Source organism: Neoarthrinium moseri, assembly GCF_022829205.1.
Source record: "Neoarthrinium moseri strain CBS 164.80 chromosome Unknown scaffold13_Wmoseri_CBS_16480, whole genome shotgun sequence".
Taxonomy (NCBI): domain Eukaryota; kingdom Fungi; phylum Ascomycota; class Sordariomycetes; order Amphisphaeriales; family Apiosporaceae; genus Neoarthrinium; species Neoarthrinium moseri.
In genome coordinates this window covers 1-22140 of record NW_026055127.1, presented here as the reverse complement: position 1 = coordinate 22140, position 22140 = coordinate 1, and the positions used below count along the sequence as shown (strand labels likewise).

Here is a 22140-nt window from a genome sequence, read left to right as displayed (position 1 = left end):
CATGTACATTGTACTAAGTGCCGCAAGACTTGTGACTTATGGAAAGAGGTTGAGGTTTTGATCCCATTGTCTGAATAACTTCGACCCTTGTCCACGGTATTTGCGAAGAATCTGGATCTGTAGCGACTTTGAGAGATGATGACGAATGTGCCAAGCATTTAAGTCTTACTATTCAGGAGTCCATTCTGATAGAACATGGGGCAAAGGAGTGCAAACTTGGGATGGTGCAGCAGCAGTTGGCTTGGCTTGCCAGAGCCCCAGTGGAAAGTTATTCAGACTCGTACTGAAGAAAATGGACACCTCTCGAATCAACGAAGTTTGGCCTTCGGGCAACACGCTGCTTGACCAGTTTCTCTCTGGGCGAACACGGGACAACCGAGACGAGATCAGCCTTCTGACTAAGTCAAGGGCGAATCTCAGCTAACTTCTAAGACTCCCAGAGCACACCGGTATTGGTGACGGCTGCTAGAGCGGCCTAATTGAAGTTGTCACATACGTAGTGCACTAAGGGATGGACTTTCACATGAGCGCAGCTGGCGGACGGAATGTGCTCCATGGTGCTGAAAAGGCTGGTGAGGTTGAGATAGTCGGGCGACTTTGTGACCTCGACCAAACTCGAAGTTTACGGACAGAGACATGCATTTTTGCTGGTTTATCATACAAGTTGGCTGGTTGGAGAGCGCTGCATCTTTCAGCGTGCAATGTTCGGGCTGACGGGTGAGATAAATCCTCAAAATGAAGCTTCTCAGCACCGAGTACCAAACGACACCGGTACACCCTGCTGCTTGGAAAGGCTACTCAGATGGCACAAGACTACTTATCTTGCATGAAGTCGTCATAACACAAAGAGAGCAGGTGGCTGGTTCTCGATCAATTGTGCTTACAACGACCTCCAGTCAGATACTGTCAGCTTTCTCTCGGAATCCGATTCAAAGAAATTGTCCAGTTCTGTGTGAGTCGGCTACCCCGGGGTCGGGATCATTGGCTCGAAGCCTTGTAGCTAGTTCGATGCAGATATATCTCGTTTCGATCGTGCCCAATCCCTTGGTTTCAGCCCACCTGCAAAATAGCTCCATGCCGACCTCAGCTTCAAGCAGGGTACGCGTGGGGAGCCCTGGGCCATCTGACGTACTTAAGTAGGTAGGTATTTACAGGATGGAGGAAGGAATTATACGCCTCAAATGGCGCGCGACATGTAGGGAGAAATCCCCACCATATCCCTGATGCTGAATGAGCATCAAGTTGATTCCAGGCTGTTGTCGTCAAGCGTGAATTGCATGTTCCCAACTGCGGTCGTGGGTAAGTTGGCTCGTACCTAAGCAGTGTTGAGCGAGACGCGTTTATTTTTAGTGCGCATTTGAAACCGCGTCGTGTTGACGGGTCTTCCCGAGGTGAGACAAGCTTTCTGTTCAACGCCACATTTTGTCAGACATCGTGTGAGGACAATCGACAGGGGTGTTGGGTCAGCTCTGCATCGACCAATTTACTTTCTCAGGTGCCTCCCCGCCTGGTCGCACTGCAAGACTCTGGTTCGCGAACTCTGCGACAGTCACGTCACATCGTTGCCAGCATCACTTTGCCCCAGGGAAACGATGATGGCGCGCTTCTAATCTGCTACCAGTCATTTCTTCGAGTCGCACAACTCCGCCTGCGCTCACGGCGAACGTAGTCATGTCGCCTGCTACGACACGACGCACCGCGTGCCGGGGCGCCGAAGCGCAATATGCGGCTCCGGAACCCAGCGACAACGATGACGACGCCGGGTCTTCAAGCTCGGAAGACGACGACGGGATTCCTGCCATATCTCCGCACAAGAGGGTCGCGAATGCGCGCACGAACGAACCCACCCTGTCTTTGCGGCCGAGTTCAACGAACAAGCGGCATATCGAAGGGGAAGCAAGCCATCAGGAAAGGAATGCCAAACGACAGAAACCTGGCGAGAATGAAAGAGCTGGGGCTTTGCGTCAACCAAGTAACGCCAGTTACCCGACTCCAGATTCGGCGCGGAGCGCAAAAGGCGCCCCAGCCACGGACAAGGCCTCTAGTGTTGGCAGTATCCTCAACAGCATCGAGGACGACGATTACCACGCTGTGGCTCCAGGGGTGCTGGACATGGTCAACGGCATGGTCAGTGCAACGGTGCGCCACAGCTCACCCGGCCAGCAGCTGCGCAGAGAAGAGGCATACATTGATGATGATGAGGATGGAGTGGTGTCTGACCTCGACATCGACGCAGGCTACGAGAGCGAGGACCAGGGAGAAGACGAAGAGTCAGAAGTTGTTGAAGGATCGAGATCGCCTGAGCTGGACGACAGAGACCCTGGTGTCGGCCCTTTTTCAGATGAGGTTACGCAGCAAATCCACCACGAAGCTGCCCAAAACCAAGAATACGATAGGCTCGCGAGGATGGACCAAGGCAATATCAGCCTTGCTCAAAAAAACACGGGAGAAACTCCAACCGACTCCGCCGATCCCCGTGGCCATGGAGACCATACCCGCCAGTCGGCAGAACTACCACCCATAGACCCCTATGAGATTCCAGACTCTCCTTCGGAAGGGGATTCCAATCATATTTCATCGGAGTCCTCAAATCTCGGCAGATTGCGAAGTCCCGACTCCGCAGTACAAACTGCTATCAGACGGGATCAGTCGGACTCAATTGAAGAGGAGGTCAAGTCAGGTAGAACGCCAGGGCAATCCAATGCCAGAGTTAATCGGGAAGAGGTGGACGACTTTGAAGATCCTGCACTGCCAACATTGTCACAGCTCCGTGCTCAACTCCATGTACGCGACACGCAGCCACAGGGATCCCGAACCATGGCAGTATCCGATCTGGAACTTGAGGTGGACCGAGCCAGTAAAAGGGCTATCTTACGAAAAGGTCCTAAGTTACATTCGAGAACCACCTCTGACCATACTCCGGAGGATGTGGGCGTCAGTGAATTTACGGCCGAGGTCGTACTTTCGTCCGATGACAACGAGGTTGATGATGTGGGTGGCATCAAGAGACAGTTTGCGGAGGACCTACGTGTGTTCAGGGCAAAGCAAGTGGTACTCGATGACGACTCTGCATTCGTAGATGCGCCGCTCACCGCACCTTCGGCTACGATTTCTCTCCCTGATAACAAACTCAGATCTGCCTGCAATCTAATGACAAGGCTGGGATGGTCTGCCATCTCTAAGGACTGGGAAGAGAAGCTGACTCTCTCCTACCGGCCCGGCACGGCTGCTGCGAGGCAGTTAGTACATTACCTGAAGAAGTTCGAGCGCTTCTGCGTCATGGTATCTTTAGCCACGGGGATCTCAAGCAAGAACAAGTTCGTGGGGGAGCATAAGGACCTCCTAAAATACCTTTTCACCAAGATTGATGCGTGCATCGACCTGATTCGGTCTGAGCAACTCTCTTTTGCTCCTTCAACTCGGTCCCGACAACCCGATCCCGAATCCCGCAAGGATATAACGCGCGACCTCATCCGGCTCGTGATCCCCTTGCTCATCCGAGTGCTCGGTGAGGCATGGGCTGTCGGCGGGGATGAGCTCTCCTTTACCGAATGCACCCTGCAATTGCTGAGCAAGCTAGTTGGATGGACTCGGAAGCTCTACGCTCCACTCATGAGAGAAATCCAGATCCGACCTTTTGTCGAACAGGCACCCAACCGCCAGCGTAGAAGTATCCAGGGGAAAATAGATCAAGAATCACGAAACGCTCTAGGCCCAATTCTAGACCAGCTGCATGAGCTTCTCAAGGAGGCGCCTAGTTGCCTGCAGCAAGTTGAGGAGGATGAGGCCGAACTGGAGCGCCTAAGGCAACATAGCCTGCTCAAAGCAGCAAAGCTCAAGGCCGCAAGAGAACGCGAGGCCGCTCGAGAGGAAGAAGCAAAGCGGCTGCAGAATCTGAACGTTGTCCGAGCGATTCGGGGAGAACCTCGGCTACCTCCAACAAGGACGATTCAGCCCATGCAATGGAGGCACGAAGAGGAGGTTTGCCTCTGCAATAAGTTGAAAGAAGCGTTCAATTACGATCCCCCTCGGCTCCCGGACCTTACGCTTATTGCGGCAATGGTGGGCCACAGCAGGCCGGACACCAAGGCCAAGGCAGGAGATCTGCTTACCCAAATGCTTCGCACAGTATACCCACATAGAAGTCGCCGGGATATTCAGTCCCAAGTCGATGGTCTGATAAGACGATGGGCATAGGGGCTTGAACATGATGTGATGAAAAGGCGAGAGGGGGATATGAATTGGTGAATGAAGTAGCAAGACTTGATTATTTGTCTTGCCCGTGTTGTTTGGCGTTGCTGAGATACCCATATTGCTACAGTCGTAGGCCTGCTTCCGAATCATGACTGGAAATTTCAACTGTATACGACCCGATGGCTACGAGTTGGCTCATCATGTGCATATTTGCCTATGTATGTGACACGTAAACGCGTCGGGGAGTGAACCAATACACCCAAGTAAGAACCGCGCTACACACATCACGCCAGCATTGACCCTGGACGGGAAGATCGCACATCCCGCCCAAGAGTCCCCAGCCAGACATCCGCCTCGCCCAAATTAAGCATTGATATCTCCATCTGCCCCGGTGGTCTCTGGTCCCATACGGGGGAGGAAGAGGGGCTCGAAAGGGCGAGAAGGGGTGGCTTTGGGCAGCAGTTCGTCACTCTGCCAGCGTAATGCTGGCAAGCGCTGGCGGCCAACGCACCAGGGAGTGTGCCGTGCAGACGTGGACGGGTGTCTGCCGGCGGGTATCAAGGTGTGTTGTCTTGCTGGCCTCCCTGGGACCCTGCAGAGATGGAAGCTGGAAAGCTCCAAGCTTTCCCCACACGCACTGCTGAGCAGTCAGGGGTCAGCCAGATGGATGGCAAGGTGGCACTTACTTTTTCGTCTGATAGAGATTGACGGAGATATCCTCCCTTTTTGAGGGTTTGAGTATTTATGAAGACCTGTAATGTGATTTGGAGCGATCGACAGGTCGATAACATTTGAGGGGGGGAAAGGAAGTCCCTATTCAAGCTGAGGTGCATCGAGCATCAGACTTAGCGGTTTACAGTCTGATCGTTAAGCTGTGTGGTCAAGCCGCTACGGTTGCAATTACAGGAATCACAGCGCTTTGATTAAAGAGTTTAATGAGCTTCACCGTTGGCGTTTTCGCAGGCTGGGCTATCAGCCATCGATTCCACCGGTGACTGGCAATCAAGGAGGGAGCTCCTGATCGATATGCAGGCTTCTATGGACTGCATCATAAGAGTTCCCGAGCACCTCATCCCGGACTTGATACATCTATCGAAACGGCCATGCATAAAGAATCGCAAGGACGGGCCCCAGGCATTGAAGCTTGATGCTCTCGCCGCTGCCCGCCTGAATTGCCTTGGGGATTTGCAGCCCTGATTGGCGACCACGCGCACCCGGCAGCGGTAGCGGGAACCCCTGTCCGGCCTGTCGCCAGTCGGCTGGACCCTAGCAAGCCTAGTACCCATAGGCGATGCCTAGCAAAAGCCTAGGGAGGCCGTAGGCAGGCCTTAGCACTAGCACCAGGACCCCTGCCCATTAAACCTGAGCTGTCGATCTCCAGTTGGCCAGCCCCATCGAAACATTCTGCCCCAGTTCCAATTTCAAGGTCGGCGGCAACTCGACTCGACCGCACCGCACTGGCATCTTTCTTCCTCTTTCAATTGCCTCATTGCGCGCATCAGTGAGCGACCCGCCGCTGTGCAAAGGATATTATATCGCTGCTTGTTACGTCCCGAGGGTTGCGAGATTCGCGTCCAAGCAACCGCTCGTCATCTGTCCTGGTGGTACCTGGACTAGGCGCTGATTGGAGAGAGCAAAAAAAAGGAGCTTCGTTCTGGTTAGTAGAACCCAATTGACTACCACCCCCCCTTTGTGACGTGTCGCGACCTTGCGAATCACCGCCTTTTTGACGCCCAAACTCCTGCCTCAGAGACGGGACAGAGGGGAGAACAAGAGCGGCCGGGAAGACATTGAACTGGTTGCGCGACCGCTTGGACAACCGAGTTGCTTCCTTTTCCTTGATATTCCCCTCCATGCGATCTGCACATTCGCCAGACCGACGACGTACATTGCTTGACGCTGATAGTGGACTCACTCTCAGGAACATACAAGGATACGTTTGAATACACCGATTAGCAACGGAAGCCGTCCCTGTACAAGTTCGTTGTAATCATCGTTTCATAGACCGCCATGTCGGAATCTGAGGGTTTCGAGGTCGTCAACCGCGAGGAGTCGATTCTCTCGGGCGAGGAGACGGCGGGCACCGCAGGCACTGGCGCAAGCGCCTCGCCCGCGTCTACTCCCAGGAAGAGCGCCCCAAACGGTTCCAAGCCCCCGAGCGTTGCCAGTCCTAGGGCGAAGGTGGGCGCATCCACGACAAGCACCGTCCGTCGCCCAACAACCACTGGCACCGCGGCTGCCAAGACGACTTCGAGCGCGGCCACCAAGCCAACCAGCGGACTTAAGCAGCCTCCGACTCGACCGCCTGCCGGAAGTACCGTCAGAAAGCCCACGGCGACAGGAACCACCCCGGCTGTTGGCCACAGATCGCGACCCTCCGTCTCGGAGAGCGAGAAGAGCAGTGCTTCTATCAGCGGCCCTGCTCGTCGCGCTTCGGTCGTGCCGGGGAGCACCTCGACCACAGCAGCCAGAACCACGAGACCTGCGGGCACAACCGCTACTTCTGGTACTGCTGCGTCAGCCAGAAAGCCCGCGACCTCGACAACCTCTGCTTCGCCCCGAACAAGCACGGTTTCGAAGCCAACGAGCGCAAGCGCTACCCCGGCTACTCGAACAGCGACCAGCCGTCTATCTACGTCGACAGCAACCCGACCCACGGCCTCTAGCACGACAACTGCGAGACATGCTTCGCGGCCCTCTACATCGTCTACAACGACCGTGGCCGCCGGGTCTGCCAAGGCTGTCGAGGAGTTGAAGTCGCAGCTGGCCGAGAAGGAGTCCGAGGTGGAGGCACTCAAGGAGCAAGTCGCTTCTTCCCAGGAGAAGATTACTGAGCTGGAGGAGAAGATCAAGTCCGGCGCCGAGGGTGGGGAGGCTGCTGGTGACACCGACAAAGCAAACAATGACGAGTTGGTCGAGTCCCTTAAGTCTACTCACGCCTCTGAGAAGGAGGCCCTCAGTGCCGAGATTACACAGGCCCTCGAGAAGCTGAAAATTGCTGAGGAACAGCTCGAGTCTCACAAGACTCAGCTCACCGACGTCACTACTGCTCAAGAAGCCAAGAGTGGCGAGTTGACCGACCTGCAGAGTAAGATTGACTCACTTCAGGCCGAGAGGGATGCCAGCCTCCAGGAGAGTGAGTCTGCATTGGCCAAGGCCTCGGAGGAGCACGCTGCGAAGCTCGAAGAGGTGCAGAAATCCTTGGACGAGCAACACCAGGCGGCGCTAGAGGCCCTCAAGGCGTCTCGAGAAGCTGATGCCAGTGAGAGCCAAGCTGCGCTGGCTGATGTCCAAAAGTCCCTGGCCGATCTGCAAGCCGTCAACGAAGGGTTGCAGAAGAAGGTCGGCGAGCTGGAAGCAGCGACAGAGAACGAGGACGCTGCCGCTTCGTCCAAGTTTGCTGCCTTGGAGGCCGAGCTTGCCGAGCTCAAGGCGACTGCTGAACAGGACAAGGCAACTCTGGCCGCTTCACAAGCCGAGGCCGAAGACTTGAGGGCCAAACTTGCGGAAGCCACCGAGGCCATGGAGAAGACCCAGGCCACGCTGGACTCCGTAAGGGCCGAATTCACGACTTTGAAGGAGGAACTCGGCAAGGCAGAGGCTGCGTCTGTTTCGCATTCGGATCTTCTCGAGGAACTTGAGAAGATGAAGTCGGAGCACAAGACAACAGTTGAAAGACACGAGAACCAGCTCAAGACGATCTCCAAGGACTACGAAGACGAGATTGAGAACCTGAAAGGAGAAGCTCACTTCAAACGCAAGTTTCACGATCTTGAAGTCCAGCATGGAGAGTTGGAGGCAAAGCACAATGAGCTCACCAGTACTCATAACGATCTTACAACTAAACACACCGACTTGACCGGAACGCACGCAGACCTTGAAGCGAAGCACAGGGAGGTGGCAACTAACCTGGCCGACTTTGAAGCCAAGCACGGTGAACTGACCGGCACTCATGCGCAGCTTGCTGCTAAGCTTCAGGAACTCACCAGCACGCATGCAGATGCGACAAAGAACCACGACGAGGCACTTGCAGCAGCGAAAGCGGAACACGAGGCTGCCCTTGCCGCCTTGGCTGCCAAGGAAGAAGAGCATCAGAAAGCTCTTGATGCTCTGCAAGCCAGCCACGCCATGGATCTGGAATCGGCGAAGAGCGGCCTATCTGCGGACAAGGAGGCCCACTTGTCGCAGCTGGAAGAATTGAAGACCAACCATGCCAAAGCTATTGAGTTGTCGAAGGCCGAAAGCGTAGCTGCCCTAACAAAGGAACTTGAGGCGCTAAATGCAGCGCATGCCGAGCAAATTGACCAGCTCACCCAGGACTCGGACTCCCGTATTGCAGAACTAAAGGCCACGCACGAATCGGAACTTGCGAGCAAGGCCGCAGGCGAGAACACACACGTAGAGAAACTGGCTGCCCTGCAGGAATCACTAGAGAAGGCCCAACAAGACGCTGATTCTCGCATCGCCGAACTCAAGGCTGCCCACGAAGCCGAGTTGGCTACCAAGGCTGCAGGGGAGAGCTCTCATGCCGAACGGCTTGCAGCTCTACAAGAGTCACTCGAGAAGACACAACAAGACTCCGATTCTCGCGTGGCTGAGCTGAAGGCTGCACACGAGGCAGAACTGGCAAACAAGGCTGCTGGTGAGAGTGCGCACGCCGAACAGCTAGCAGCACTAAAGGAGTCGCTAGAGAAGGCACACCTGGATACAGAATCCCGTATTGCTGAGCTGAAGGCTGCACACGACGCCGAGTTGGCAAGCAAGGCTGCAGGTGAAAGTACCCACGCGGAGCAAGTCGCAGCTCTGCAGCAGTCTCTTGAAAAAGCCCAGCAAGACTTGGCTGCCGCCTCCGCAACCCACGCCAGTGCTCTCGAGGCTTTCAAGAAGGAGAGCGACGAAGCTCACTCCGCCGAAGTCGAGAAGCTCATTACTTTGCAGTCCGAGTCGTTGGACGCCGCCCGGCGGGAGGCTTCGGGTTCGCATTCTGAAACCATCGCGGCCCTCGAAGCGAAGCATATCCAGACCATTGAGGATCTTACCCGAGAGCACGAGGGCAGATTAGCTGCCTCGGCTGCCGACTTGGCAAAGCACCAGTCTTCCTCCTCGGAGTACGAATCGGCGCTCGCTGCTGCTAAGGGAGATTTGGCCAAGGCACAGGCAGAAGCCGAAGAGCTCCAGTCCAAGTTGACGGCAGCCATGGCTACCAGCTCCGAACTCGCTAAACTTCAGGAGGAATCCGATGCGCTTAGGCAGCAACTTGCGGAGGCCAAGATGAACAACGTGGAGTTCGAAGCCGAGCTGGATGCCATCAGGAGCCAGAAGCCCGATACTTCAGCTGCGGATGCGCTCAAGAAGGAGCTTGAGGAGCTGAAGCAGAAGTCACTGAGCGAGCTTGAGGCTCTCAAGGCCGAGAAGCAGCAGCTCTTGGACGAAAAGGAGCAGAGGGCTACGGATCACAAGACCTTGCTCGAGAACCACGCCGCTGACCTAGCTGCTGCTAATGAGGCAAAGCAGGCCACCGTCCAGCAATTTGAAACTCTCCGAGCGGAACTTGATGCCAAGGTCAAGGAGTACCAGTCAATCCAGGAACACTTCCAAAGCATAGCCGAAGATGGAGAGCTTGCCAAGAAGGAGCTGGCTGCCCACAGGGATGCCACGGACGCCAAGTTGAAGAGTCATGAATCTGATTACCATGACATGTACGAGAGCATGACCGCTATGGTCGAGGAGGAACAGAAGAAGCGCGCAGCCGTGGAGAAGGAGGCTGCAGGTATCAAGTCCAGATTCGCCGAAATGGAAGCCCAATTGAAGGTTAAGGACGCCGAGATTGCTGAGGCCAAGGTTCGTGATCCCCAAATCCAGACCTAGCTAACTTTCTTTTTCACTTACAAGGAGATGCTAATAAATTGCAGGCAAATGCGGCAGCCCCCGCGAAGCGTGGCGGTCTGGCAGCTAGTAGATTTGCCAAGTCCCCATCCGACAGCAACGATGATAGCGCGACTGAGAAATCGGAACCTCCCGAGGCGGAAGGTGAGGACGATGATCCATATTCAGTTGCCGTAGCCTCAGTACGCAGGACCCCTTGAATTGGAGCTTGTATACAGGTTGCTACACATACTTGCACGGACTCCTGTATTACCTGCCCGTTCATGTTCTCCCTCCCCGTCGTCCGACCCACTGTTACCAAATTTCATTTGTACATCCCGTACTGACTATATGATCTGCAGTTAGCACAAGCTAGTATGACCGTCCAGCAGTTACGCCAAATGGACGAAGAGCTTCACGAGAAGAACAAGCGGTAAGCTCTCAATAATCGACATGTCGATTGTGGCTAGAAGCTAATTACTTCACCGTCATAGCATGATGAAGTCCATGACGGATCATCTAGCGCGCCAATAGTCAGCTTTACAGCCGCCGCTTAGCTGCCTCTCCCTTCGTCCTGCATATACCCAGCTCAGTGTTTTCCCGCCTGCAGACCTTGACTAGCAATCGACAGATACTTGCTAGCTACCTGCAGCTGATTGCTCCAATTAATACCCGCTTTTCTCCAGCGTCTCAGCTGTTTCTTTAGCTTGCCATATACTCGTGTCTTGTTCGTCTCCCATGGTGTATATACCCCTTTCGCGTTGACTGGTATTTCCTTCGATCAGCGAGGCCCGCACTCTTGTCTTATGGAGCGGGTCCTTGCAGAGAAATGATCTGGCTCGGTGCCTGATGTGGAGGTAATGCAGATACCCTATGCAGATTGGGTCGGTGTACATTCAGGCTTTCATCTTCAAGTGAGACCAGACGCAGCCTCTGGTGTGTTGTTTGTTCGAGCAGTCGTTCTGGTGCGGTTCGCCTTGTTTGCAAGGAGCCGGCGGTGTGTTAGAAGCGGAACCCACGATACCGTTGGCTTGATGCGCGGGATGGATGATTGTTCATTATATTTCTATGATTACGCCTTAGTTGAGAATGCACGATACCCTTTTTCTTCCTGCCGATCAAAGCCTGAGACGCCGGCATGTACTGTGATAACCATGTCCCTGATTACGAGACTGCTTGTTCCGGACACTCCATGTCGCAGGTCACGAAGTGTAAGGTCTCTTTCAAACATCACACCGCCCTTTGACTTTCCAAGCGGAGCAATCGTTATGGAGTCTGAGAATCCCGAATTGATAAGACGGCCACCCCCCTCTCCACCTCTGCTTCATTTCTCCTGCCACTTCACGGTTCCCTGTACTCCTTCCGGCTTTCTTCATTATGTTTGTAACGCAGTAGAACTGCAGCCCAGATTAGGCAGGACATAATGTCTGAGCTACTGGTCCAGCGGAAGACTGGGGTCAATTGATCCGTTGTCTCGAGGGTCGTTTTTACCTTTTTCCCGGCTTGAAAGAGCTGGTCTTGGTTGTGAGCTTTCTCTGTTCCATGTCGGACTGCATCATCTTCCGATATATTATGTTAGCAGGCAAGCAGACTTGTGCAAACAGCTCGTCCGGCTAGCGAGAGCCGCGTGAAGTCGAACTTCCCTGATCTCCAAGCCCGGCAAAGACCCGGGCCGCGACCTATCAAGCATGGCATGGATTCCGACCCATCCAGTGGTGTGGATTCCCTCCATGCTCCACAGAGAGCGATACAGGTACACTGGCATATGGGGTTGAAACACTTGGGCCGTGTAGCCGTGACTCCGCTAGATCCCAACTTTGACCGGACTGGTCATGTCCAGGCGTATACAGGCCCGGCATACCCTTTCCCAGAACACTAGAGAGTGTACACCCATGGCAAAGGCTGAATCACAAAGACCGAAATCGCGATTGTCATGCTGCCCCGTTGCCATCTGAGGCATACGGGGGCTGAGGTCGCTCAGCACCTCGGTCTGTAACGACGCCAAACCGGACCAAGCGATCGAGTAGGACTCCAACGTCGGCAGGATTGATGATCTCACCAGCGCCTGCCGCTATACGTGGAGTCCTCAATACCGAAATCAACGGCTATCCATGCTGGGCATCGAACAAGTATACTCTTAGCGCCCATGGCCCCTACGACACTGCAAGTCGATGTCACTCACTTGTCGCCAAAAGCTGCAGCGGATGACATGCGGTTGCACAACGAAGAATCGTTGTGTTTGCCCCGGATCGGGCCGCAGACATGGGACTCTCTCGCGAGAAAGGCATTTTCCCGTCTCGGATGTGATGTGAGAGCGGAAATCGTCTTCCACATAGTGGATCTGGTGAAAGCTTCCGATATTAAGGGCAGCCAGAGAGATGTACATCTGGCTTCAAGCAACGACGGAGTGCTGACAGACATGATCAAAGACCAGAGGTCATACCGTTCCCACCGGTGTCAACGTTCGACCTTCACGGGGTATTGTTGAGATACTTCGCACGTAGAATCGCGGAGAGGCACGTGGACACGCGTGTTTCGATGCTGAGCAACAGCGTCTCGGTGGAGACCCAGAGACGGCAACGAAGAAGGGCTTATGTCGAGAAACTGATGAGCCCGACACCTATCGATGCATTAGGATTCCGTTGGAACTAACGACATAACCAGTCGTGGATTCCGACTGCAGACAAGTCTCTCGACGATGGACCTGCTACGGGAAAACTACTCGCAGAGTCGCGCCAAAATGACCACACCACAAGGAGACATAAGGCAGGTGGCTCGGAGCCCTTGGGTTTGATGGAATCTCGACCCTACCATCCAGCTACCATGCCTCAAAGGCCTGACTTTGAAGAACAAAGCTGGACGTCTCTGTGAAAGTCATGTAAACACTGGAGGATCCCGGATTCAGATTTGTCGGCTACATGTTCTTCTGTACCTCACTCCCCATCTATCATTTGAGCTGGGCACCTGGGTTGATCCTCGCATCATCGGTGATGTATTGTTGAATGAAAGGCAGCCATGGGAAAAACCATGACACACTGCGACATACCCCTTGCAACGCTCACATGTACACTATTGTCCGAAAGATACGTATAGCCAAGCAAGTGCGATTCTATCCAGTTGGTGTCAATCCGTTTAACGAGGTCCGATCTTAGATTTCGATGCGAACGCTTAGTGGCACCCAGGCACGTACCGCAATGAACACATCTTATGTACAGGTGCACGGGTGAGACCTTGCTCCCATCGTGCTTGATATTACTATACGTGCAGCACTTACAGTCCGGGCTGTTCTTCAGGTGAGAGAACCACTGGAGTCCCTCTCGGAGAGCAGCCGAGAAACGGAAGCAAGGTGACCCACTGCAAGGCTGTTAGCTCAGAAATCAAGCTGAGCTAGGTGCCGCGCGCCAATCGAACGCTGACTGTGAACGGTGGACAAATTGCGGGCAGCTTCACATGACACTGGGGTGCTCCCTGTGGAGACCCCCACTCCCTATTATATATGCGCGCCAATACGATTGCTGCTTGCTGCCAAGTCAGGTCGCTCGAGGGGGACTGAGGCTGTTGCAATTCAATAAAGGCTCGTTGACTTGTCTGTAAACTTTTATTCATATGTTCACTACCTGAAGAGAAAGCTATTTTCCCAGGCGGTTTTAAGGAAGATGACGACTCTCACGATCCTCTCAGACGAGGAGGCCAAGGCCCCTCTCATCTCCTTGAACCCCACCCACACAATCGCCGATATCGACCCTTTGATCTATGGAGGTTTCACTGAGTTCGTCTTCCTAACGGGTCTTTTGAGGAGCAATCTGAGTTGACATCCATCAGGCACATGGGTCGTTGCATCTACGGCGGCATCTATGACCCGGATAACAAGAACGGCCTGATCGACGAGAAAGGGTACCGGAAGGATGTAATCGAGAGCTTTCACGAGCTGAAGGTTCCCGTGGTGCGGTACCCGGGCGGTAACTTTGTCGCAACTTACCGCTGGCAGGATGGCATTGGTCCCAGGGAGAACCGGCCCAAGAGGCCGGAGTTGGCGTGGAATGGAATCGAGTCAAACCAGTTTGGCACCGATGAGTTCATGGAGTGGTGCAAACTCGTGAAAACGGAGCCATACCTCTGCCTGAACATGGGTACTGGAACTCTTGAGGACGCACTGGCTTGGCTGGAGTACTGCAATGGTGACAAGGACACTTACTATGCCAACTTGAGAAGGAAGAACGGTCACGCGGAGCCGTATAACGTGAAGTACTGGGCTCTGGGTAATGAAGTCTGGGGTCCTTGGTAAGTGAATCGACCATGATTGGCTTTGCGCAGTTCATTGCTAATCTAATTTACTTGCAGGCAGGTTGAACAAAACCTCAAAGAGGATTATGCGAAGAAGGCTATCCAGTGGGCCAAGGGTAAGTCAAGACACTTATGCAGCTCTATCGAGAAACAATATTAATCTTCCTCAGCTTTGAAACTTCTCGATCCGTCCATCAAGTTGATTCTGTGTGGTCGTGACGGCTGCTCCGACTGGGACCGCTATGTGCTGCAGGAGTGCTCACGCTACATCGACATGCACTCTATCCATTTTTACCATGGCGACTCCAGGTAAGGATTGTTCCTTTGATTAAACACTCGAAATATAGTTCCTAATACACCCCATAGTCACTATCCTAACATTTCAGGCCCCTATGCCGCAGAACGTGCTATTCAGATCACTTCAGCGCTAATCGACCTCGCCCGATGCGAGATCGATCTGACTCCCTTCCCAGATTTCAGCAAAATCAGCACTGGGCCGCGAACTGCCCACAGGCCGACAATTTGCTTCGATGAATGGAATGTATGGGACTCGGAAAGGGCACCTGGAGACAAAGGTGCCGAGGAGCTCTACAACCTGTCGGACGCGCTGGCTGTGGCCATCTGGCTGAACATCTTTATTCGCAATGCCAAGGATCTCGGCATGGCTACCATAGCGCAGAGCGTCAACGTCATCTCACCCTTGATGACCTCGCCGACCGGCATCTGCAAGCAAACTACCTACTGGCCTCTGCTTCTGTTCATGAAGTACATGCATGGAAAGTCGGTCGCGGTCCATGTTCGCACCGGGGCGTATAAGGGCAAGACAAACCCAGAGTGGATCGAGAGCACGTGCACTGTACCCAAACTCGACGTCAGCGCAGCCGTAAATGGGGAGTGGATGAATGTTGCAGTGGTCAATGTCGACGAAGAGAATAGTTTTGAAACGGAACTGTCCGGTGTGGCACCAGCATCCGGAGACATACAGGTCTTCAAAGTCGGCGGTGAAAGCTACAGTTTGAAGGACGTTAATAAGGAGGGCAATGAGACCATCAAGATCATGGAAACCAGAGTCAAGGGAGAGGAAACCAAGAAGTTCGTATTCGAAAGGCACAGTTTCACTTTGTTGCGGTGGAAAGTCTGATTATCTTATCATGGCCTGTTTTCTGGCAGGGTGAAATAGGTAAATACCTCTTCTATGATAACTCAATCAATATGTTTTACTGAGGATGCAATGAAGTGCCCGACCAGATACTGAGAGATCCTCGGTCGGTATCACTAAATGGACAAAGCGATGTGTTTCAGTATATGATGAGATCGACCCAAAATCGAAGAGCATGCCACACACGCACATAGAGACAAGAAGAGATAACTCAGAAATGGGTCTTAAGTCAAGAGAAACAGATTTGTATTAAATCATGAGAAGCTAAGGGGGTTCACAAACCGTCCAAGTATCGTGGGAGTGCTGTGGCTTCTTCAACCACATATAATACCTGCCTTATTGGCTTTGCATTTCTTGCTGCTGGAGATATTGCATGCACCTGTTACAAATCCCATCCTTTAGCTCCATTATATACTTCCTCCAGAGAAATGGGCACTTGTCGGAGTAATTCTCTTGGTGTGTACATAGTGTCTTCTTGTCTGGGAGGACTGGGTCAAAGTGGTAGGTGTCCCAGCCCCGCCCTATTTCTCGGTTGCAGTACTTGCATCGTGTGATGATTAGTCTACCGCCACACATGCTGGCTATGTTCAAGTGCGATATGCGACTGTTTATTTTATGGTGATCTTTGGGTTTGGCGGCATCAAACGTAATGGTTGCTATGGGTTTAAATGTCCTTTGAGGTTACGACAGTAGTTTGCAAGTACGTTGTGTTGGGCAAGGTTTTCCCAATATATGTTATTACGCAGCAGTGAATTCTCGATACTCAAACGATCGTCTATAATAAGAGTGAGGTCAAGGTTAATCAACTTGCTAGATTCACTGATCCCGGAGTGAATAGCTCAGTATGTTCAATAGGGTGATCAGAACTTGCACCTCGAAACTCAAAGCCCAACTGAAGAATGGTTCACTTCACTCTATAATATTAGCCTCCCTAGTTATGTTTACATTGTCTGTGGTCAATTTAGTTAATGGTCAGCGAAGATTACAAGATGGAGGTGAATCTCAACTCGTTCCAGGTTTCTCATACGTGGTCATGATTGACGATGCTGAATGATGCTACTATTTATGCTGAGTAAAAATTCGCCGAACTTTTCTCTGCCGCTTTCCTCTGGTTGCCTATTCAATTGCAATCAATTCGCTCGCTTCAAACCTTTAGCCTTGGGAACCCTGAAAAGCCAGTAAAGCCCGAGCGCCAACAGAATATTTACTAATATATAAACCCAGAGTAATCCTTCGTTTCGCCATCTGTCCGCGTAGAAAATCTCGAATCGTGCGAGATAACCATCTGTGGTGGCAATCGAACAATAGGAGCAAGTTTCCATCGCCATGGGATTCAGCACAATACCGCCAGTTGCCTCGGCAAACGGGCCGAGGAAGTCGCCACAGGTCATGTTAGTGGTAGGCGGGTTGACGTGTAGTGTTTCCTCCACTGAGCACGTAACGGTTCCGCCAGAAAGAGCTGACGACATGATCCCGCTAACTAAGTATGTGGCGGGCGAGACACGGTACATGAACTGCCAGAACGACGGGAGGTCGGAAGGTGTCACACCAATACCACAGAAGGATATGCAAAACATCCACAGCAGAGTGGCAAGCACGCCAGCTGTCTCTGATGTCTCGATCCAGACAATGGCGAAGTGTGAGAAGGTGCTGGTGAAGAGCATGAACTTCCACATGAAGAGGAAAACGAGGAAACCGCGGATGGCCACTTCGTCCCCATCTGAACCAGCATTCTGGACGAATCCCACAGGATAATACCAACAGAAGTAGGCGATTGCCGCCATGAGGGTGTTCCAAGCAATTTCGACAAATATATTAGAAAGGAGGAATGCTGTGAAAAGTCCGTGATTAGCTCTGCTGATTCACACACACTGGCCCAAATGAGGGCAAAACCGGCTCGCCGCTTACCTGTCCATCGATACATCTTCGATGGCCGCTCCTTCGCCTCATACAGATCACGTTGCGGTACGAACATGGGCATAATCTGTTCGTTGATATTTCCAAACAAGACCAAGAACATGTATATGGCGTATAGTTGGTTCTGTAGGCCTTGAATGGAGTTATTGGCGCTGAAGCTGAAACCTAGATAAAGAGACTGAACAAAGCGTTAGCATGCATGGCTGGACTCGACTTGGGGTGTCCAGCGGCGACGTACCGAGATGGAAACGAGAATTATCTTGGACCATATATAAGTTGGTGACCGCCAGAAATGCTTTGAGGTCCGAAGAAGGACTTCCCAGAGCTGTACCCAGAATGATGTCACGAACTCTTCTTGCTGGGAGGGATCTTCATTTCGAGAATCCTCGGAAACGATGGCAGAGCGACCCCTCAGACGCGCGAGCTCAGACTTAACCGCGGTATACTCAGGCGAATCCCTCCAGGATTGGAACCAATTAATACCAGCGGAACCGTCAGCTGGTGGTTGGATGGTCTCAAGCATCCACTCTGCAGGATTGGCCTCGGGTGGACAGGTTAGAGCACCACTTCGTTGCATATACTGAATCAGTGTTCTAGCATTCTCACCAATTTCTGCAAAGATAGCTTGTTAGATCACTTTTCATTTCGACGAAAAGAAGGAAATAAATAATGGGTAGCATTGGGGATGACCAACCGCCAAAGTATACAGTTTTCCCTCCAGCTGCGAGCAAGAGGAGTCGGTCGAACCTCTGGAAGAGCATGGAAGACGGCTGGTGAATAGTGCAAAGGATTGCTTGGCCACTGCTGGTCAACTTTTCAATAAGGTCACAAATTGACCAAGACGTCTGCGAGTCAAGGCCGGAAGTAGGCTCGTCCAGGAAAACAAGAAGCTCGGGGCGTGCTGCGAGTTCAACTCCGATCGTCAATCGCTTGCGCTGCTCCACGTTCAATCCTTCGCCGGGAACGCCAATCACGGCACCAGCGAACTCCTGCATGTCGAGCATGGCTATAACGTCTTCGACGTAGGCCAGCTTCTCTGCACGTGAGAAGGTTGCCGGCTGGCGGAGTACCGCGCTGAACTGGAGAGCTTCTCGGACCGTCATTGTGTTTAGATGGATATCCCTTTGTTGCACATAGCCGACACAGTGCTGGAAAGAAGGATCGGTGGGCTTGCCATCGATGAGAGTGTCACCCGACACGACGCCCATCGTGACACGAGTAGCCAGCACGTCGAGCAAAGTTGTTTTACCCGCACCGGAGACGCCCTGCAATTGTTAACTTCGATATCAGCAAAATAGGGTTTATTGGCCTACCATGAGTGCAGTTGATGTTCCCGGTTTGACCCAGCCATCAACGTGATCCAAGATTCGACGTGTTTCGCTCTTGATTTGTACATCATAGCAAAGATCCTCCCAGTGGAAAACCGATGTGCTCTTCGTAAGATTGATAGACCCGCTAGGTTTCTCCTCGTTGATAACGGCCATGGGAATTGATGAGTGCTGGGATTCAGCATCATCCATTTCCGCGTTTTGAGCTTTGCGTGGTACCTGGTTTCTTCGAAACACTAACACTTCCCCCTTGCTCATGGGTGGTTTTGAGAACTCGGCCGAGACGACATAGGCAATGAAGAAGCCAACCAAATATGCCACAAGAATGCCCACGTTCCTATGTCAAGTTAGAAAGCCTACATATCTCTGAGAGTCCACAAAGAATAGCATACCTCCACTTATTCGAATTATAGTAATTGAAGGCTTGGCCAATGTATCTGTCACCGTTGACAGATGTCGCCCCAACTTCTGCGCCAACCACAGAACATATCTGGGAGTCGGATGGAAGATTCCCGTACCCAGGGCCCTGAGGGACCATTGAAGCACATTCGAACAGTCTGTTGTGGAACTCATTTGCCATGAGCGATTCGAAGGCGTACGACAAAGGGTTGATATTGTTCATCCATCCAGACCAACCCGGGAGATAGCTGGGTGGAATACAGAAGCCAGCGTAAATGATCAAACCGAGACTCAGAATGGCGCTAGGGACCATAGCTTGAGCCGGGGTTCTCGTCAGGCAGGCCAGCGTACGGTATATGGATGACATGACCAACGTGGTAAGGTACGAGACAAGGCAAAAGAAGAAGAAGTTGCCAGCCTCGCGTCGCAAATTGGCCATGAAATATATCGTGACGTTAAAAATTAGCATGTTGATCGTCTTGTAAGGAAGGTCCAACAAGTAGCTGGCGATTGCTTGTGTCGACTGGCTATAGAAGGCGTATTTATGATGTTTTTCGACTACCGGGCGTTCCGCGTATACCGTCAGGACCTATTAGGGGACATTTAGTTCAGTCATACTCATACGACTATTGATTAGATAGATAGGACCAACCTCTAGTTGACTCGCAAATGCGTTGAAAAGTAATGAGAAGAATACGAGACCGCCACGGTAGTAGAAACTGGATGAATCTGATTTGAGGTTGTAGAACATACTTCCCAACATCAGTGCTATTACCAGATTGAAGAACAATGAGGCAACTGTGAATGACGGATCTGCAAGAAGACGCCGCCAACCGCGCCAAATGTTTAGTGAGACCTGCTCAGTATATGATATCGTGTACGGAGATCTGGAAGGCTGGCCCCTTGCTTGTTCAGCGCTCCGGGATACTTTATATTCCAGCAGTCTGTCACTGGGAGAATGCTTCAGCTGGTAGTCCTCGATCTCTTGCAGCAATTCGTGTCGCTGTTTGCTTTTTTGCCATCTGTCGGCAAACTCCTCGGCTGACCGTGGAGCGAGGTGCTCGTAACCCAGTCGAACGCGTCGCTCATTTGCGCTCGTCATAGATGTGAGGAAATCGGGTGTAGTTTGTCGATCAGGACCTAGTCATTTTGTCAGACATACGGAAAGTCTTTGGAGTCATGAGGAAAAGAGAACAAACATTCAAACCCTAGTTCTTCGAAGTACTGTTTTGCTTCTCCAACCTTGCCAAAATAGATCTGTCTTCCCTCGTACAGAAGAATTACGCGGTCAAATAACTAGTAAAGTCAGAACAATTCCTGTGATGTAGCTCAGTAGTTACACAACTCTGTATACTTACCTCATAGGCGCTTTGAGGGGCTTGGTAGATGGCCACCAGCGCGGCGATGTTCAAATAATCTGCTTGGGAGCGCAAGCTTTGGCAGAACTTGACGGCGTTCGCACTGTCCAACCCACGGGTTGAATTATCCCAGCATTGCAGTGGGGCGCCTGTCAAGGCAGCTTCTGCAATACTAACACGCTTGCGTTCGCCACCACTGACCCCCCTGACGAAGTCATCGCCAACTCGGGTGTTGAATGTATGGGAAATGCCAAAAACAGTCATCACAACATCTCGTAGCATGTTGCTAACGCTTTGACGGCTGATACCAGACGGCATGTCCTGCGTAGATCGGGCTTGAGCTGCAAATGTGAGGGTTTCGCCTACCGTAAGGTGCGCAAGGTGCGTATCCACCTCTGCATTGTATAGGACATCGCCCCGAAAACGCGATCTGACATACTCAGTGCCGATTCCTACGGATAAACGGGTTAGGTCTAGCTGCCAGATTCGAATTGAACATGGTCTCTTACCTCGGAAGTTGATTTCAGTGCCCGCACTCAGGTGTAGTCCTGCCGTCTCGCCGGCGATCGTTTTGAGCAAGGTTGAACACCCAGAGCCTGGAGGCCCCAGAACGAGCAGGAGCTCCCCTTCGTTCACGACACCCTCAAAGTCTCGCAGGATTTGAGTTTCTTTCTCGTGCGCGTTACGTCCAAAGCACCCAGCCAAGGACGAGACGGCGTCAATAAGTACATTGCCCGCGCTGCTTTGGTACTTCGCTCCGGTGCTGCTACCAGAGACTGACAGGTTGCGGAAGGCCACTCCGAGCTTCCGTGACGGAGCACTATTGGGATCTGATTCAAAGAGGTCGACGAAAGATTTCACCCAGGCTCGGGCGTCAAAGACTGGGCATTGCGGATCTAGGACGCTGTCTGGCTCTGGTTTCAGGATGTTGGGGGTAGAAGTGGTAAAGTTCGCTTCCATAGTCAACCTCCGGGCGAGTTGGCTAATCTCTGCAGTTATGTCCCCAGACAATGGGCTTCCCATCGCTCTCGTATCGTTGGCTTGCTGGCTGCCGTCGTGTACTTGACCAGCACGGTCGTCTAGTCTCGTCATCTTGTCGCCCAGGTATGAGGAAGACGGAACTGATACAGCACAGTAACAGGCATACCACTTAGCGAACAAGAGCACTCGCTGCAGTAATGTTTATTACATATATACGGCGTTGGTTTCTCGTACGGCCGTCCGACGGCCTTTGCATGCCGGAAAGCACTACAGCTACCTAGGTACGTACCCAGGAAATCCGCGGCCCCCGACCGCCCCGGCCGGAGGGGCTTGTCCTTGAAAACGGGCAGTGAGGACTAATGGTTGCTGCGCCTCTCAACCAAAGTCTAGCGGAAAGGTTCAACTGCCTTAAAGGTCCCATTATTGTTTGTTTTTAATATGGTATTACATGCGATAATTTATGCCTTCTGTTGTGCCATCGAGACTCGTCGACACCGAGGCGCTGCGTCAACGATCGGGCCCCGCGGGAGTGGCGCTTGGGCGGGAGCTAGTCCTAGCACAATGGAAAAGGAGGTTACAGCGAGCGCAAGTCTAATAACACGGCAGGCGGCAGGTTTGAATCGTGATTCGTGCATAGGCAACTGATCCCCCCCGC

At 52.6% G+C, this 22140-nt stretch overlaps 4 protein-coding genes across 4 annotated transcripts; 3 read left to right on the top strand and 1 right to left on the bottom strand.

Annotated features, from left to right (window-relative positions):
* Positions 1-1671: 1671 nt before the first annotated feature.
* On the top strand, positions 1672-4197 carry JN550_004601 (uncharacterized protein; the record flags this gene model as incomplete). The annotated part of the gene is made up of 1 exon (XM_049316135.1): positions 1672-4197. One exon carries the CDS (start codon positions 1672-1674, stop codon positions 4195-4197), a length of 2526 nt encoding a protein of 841 aa, XP_049173222.1.
* Positions 4198-6204: 2007 nt separating this feature from the next.
* On the top strand, positions 6205-10593 carry JN550_004600 (uncharacterized protein; the record flags this gene model as incomplete). Its single annotated transcript, XM_049316134.1, has 4 exons — positions 6205-10035; positions 10107-10262; positions 10422-10492; positions 10554-10593. The coding sequence occupies 4 exons, from the start codon at positions 6205-6207 to the stop codon at positions 10591-10593; spliced, it is 4098 nt and encodes a 1365-aa protein (XP_049173221.1).
* Positions 10594-13715: 3122 nt separating this feature from the next.
* On the top strand, positions 13716-15484 carry JN550_004599 (uncharacterized protein; the record flags this gene model as incomplete). Its single annotated transcript, XM_049316133.1, has 5 exons — positions 13716-13828; positions 13882-14340; positions 14401-14459; positions 14514-14652; positions 14710-15484. The coding sequence occupies 5 exons, from the start codon at positions 13716-13718 to the stop codon at positions 15482-15484; spliced, it is 1545 nt and encodes a 514-aa protein (XP_049173220.1).
* A 1148-nt stretch (positions 15485-16632) lies between these two features.
* JN550_004598 (uncharacterized protein) lies at positions 16633-21596 on the bottom strand (the record flags this gene model as incomplete). The annotated part of the gene is made up of 10 exons (XM_049316132.1): positions 16633-17333; positions 17411-17597; positions 17658-18031; positions 18114-18684; positions 18733-19084; positions 19140-19735; positions 19799-20286; positions 20346-20442; positions 20505-20956; positions 21014-21596. 10 exons carry the CDS (start codon positions 21594-21596, stop codon positions 16633-16635), a joined length of 4401 nt encoding a protein of 1466 aa, XP_049173219.1.
* Between the last annotated feature and the right edge of the window lie 544 nt (positions 21597-22140).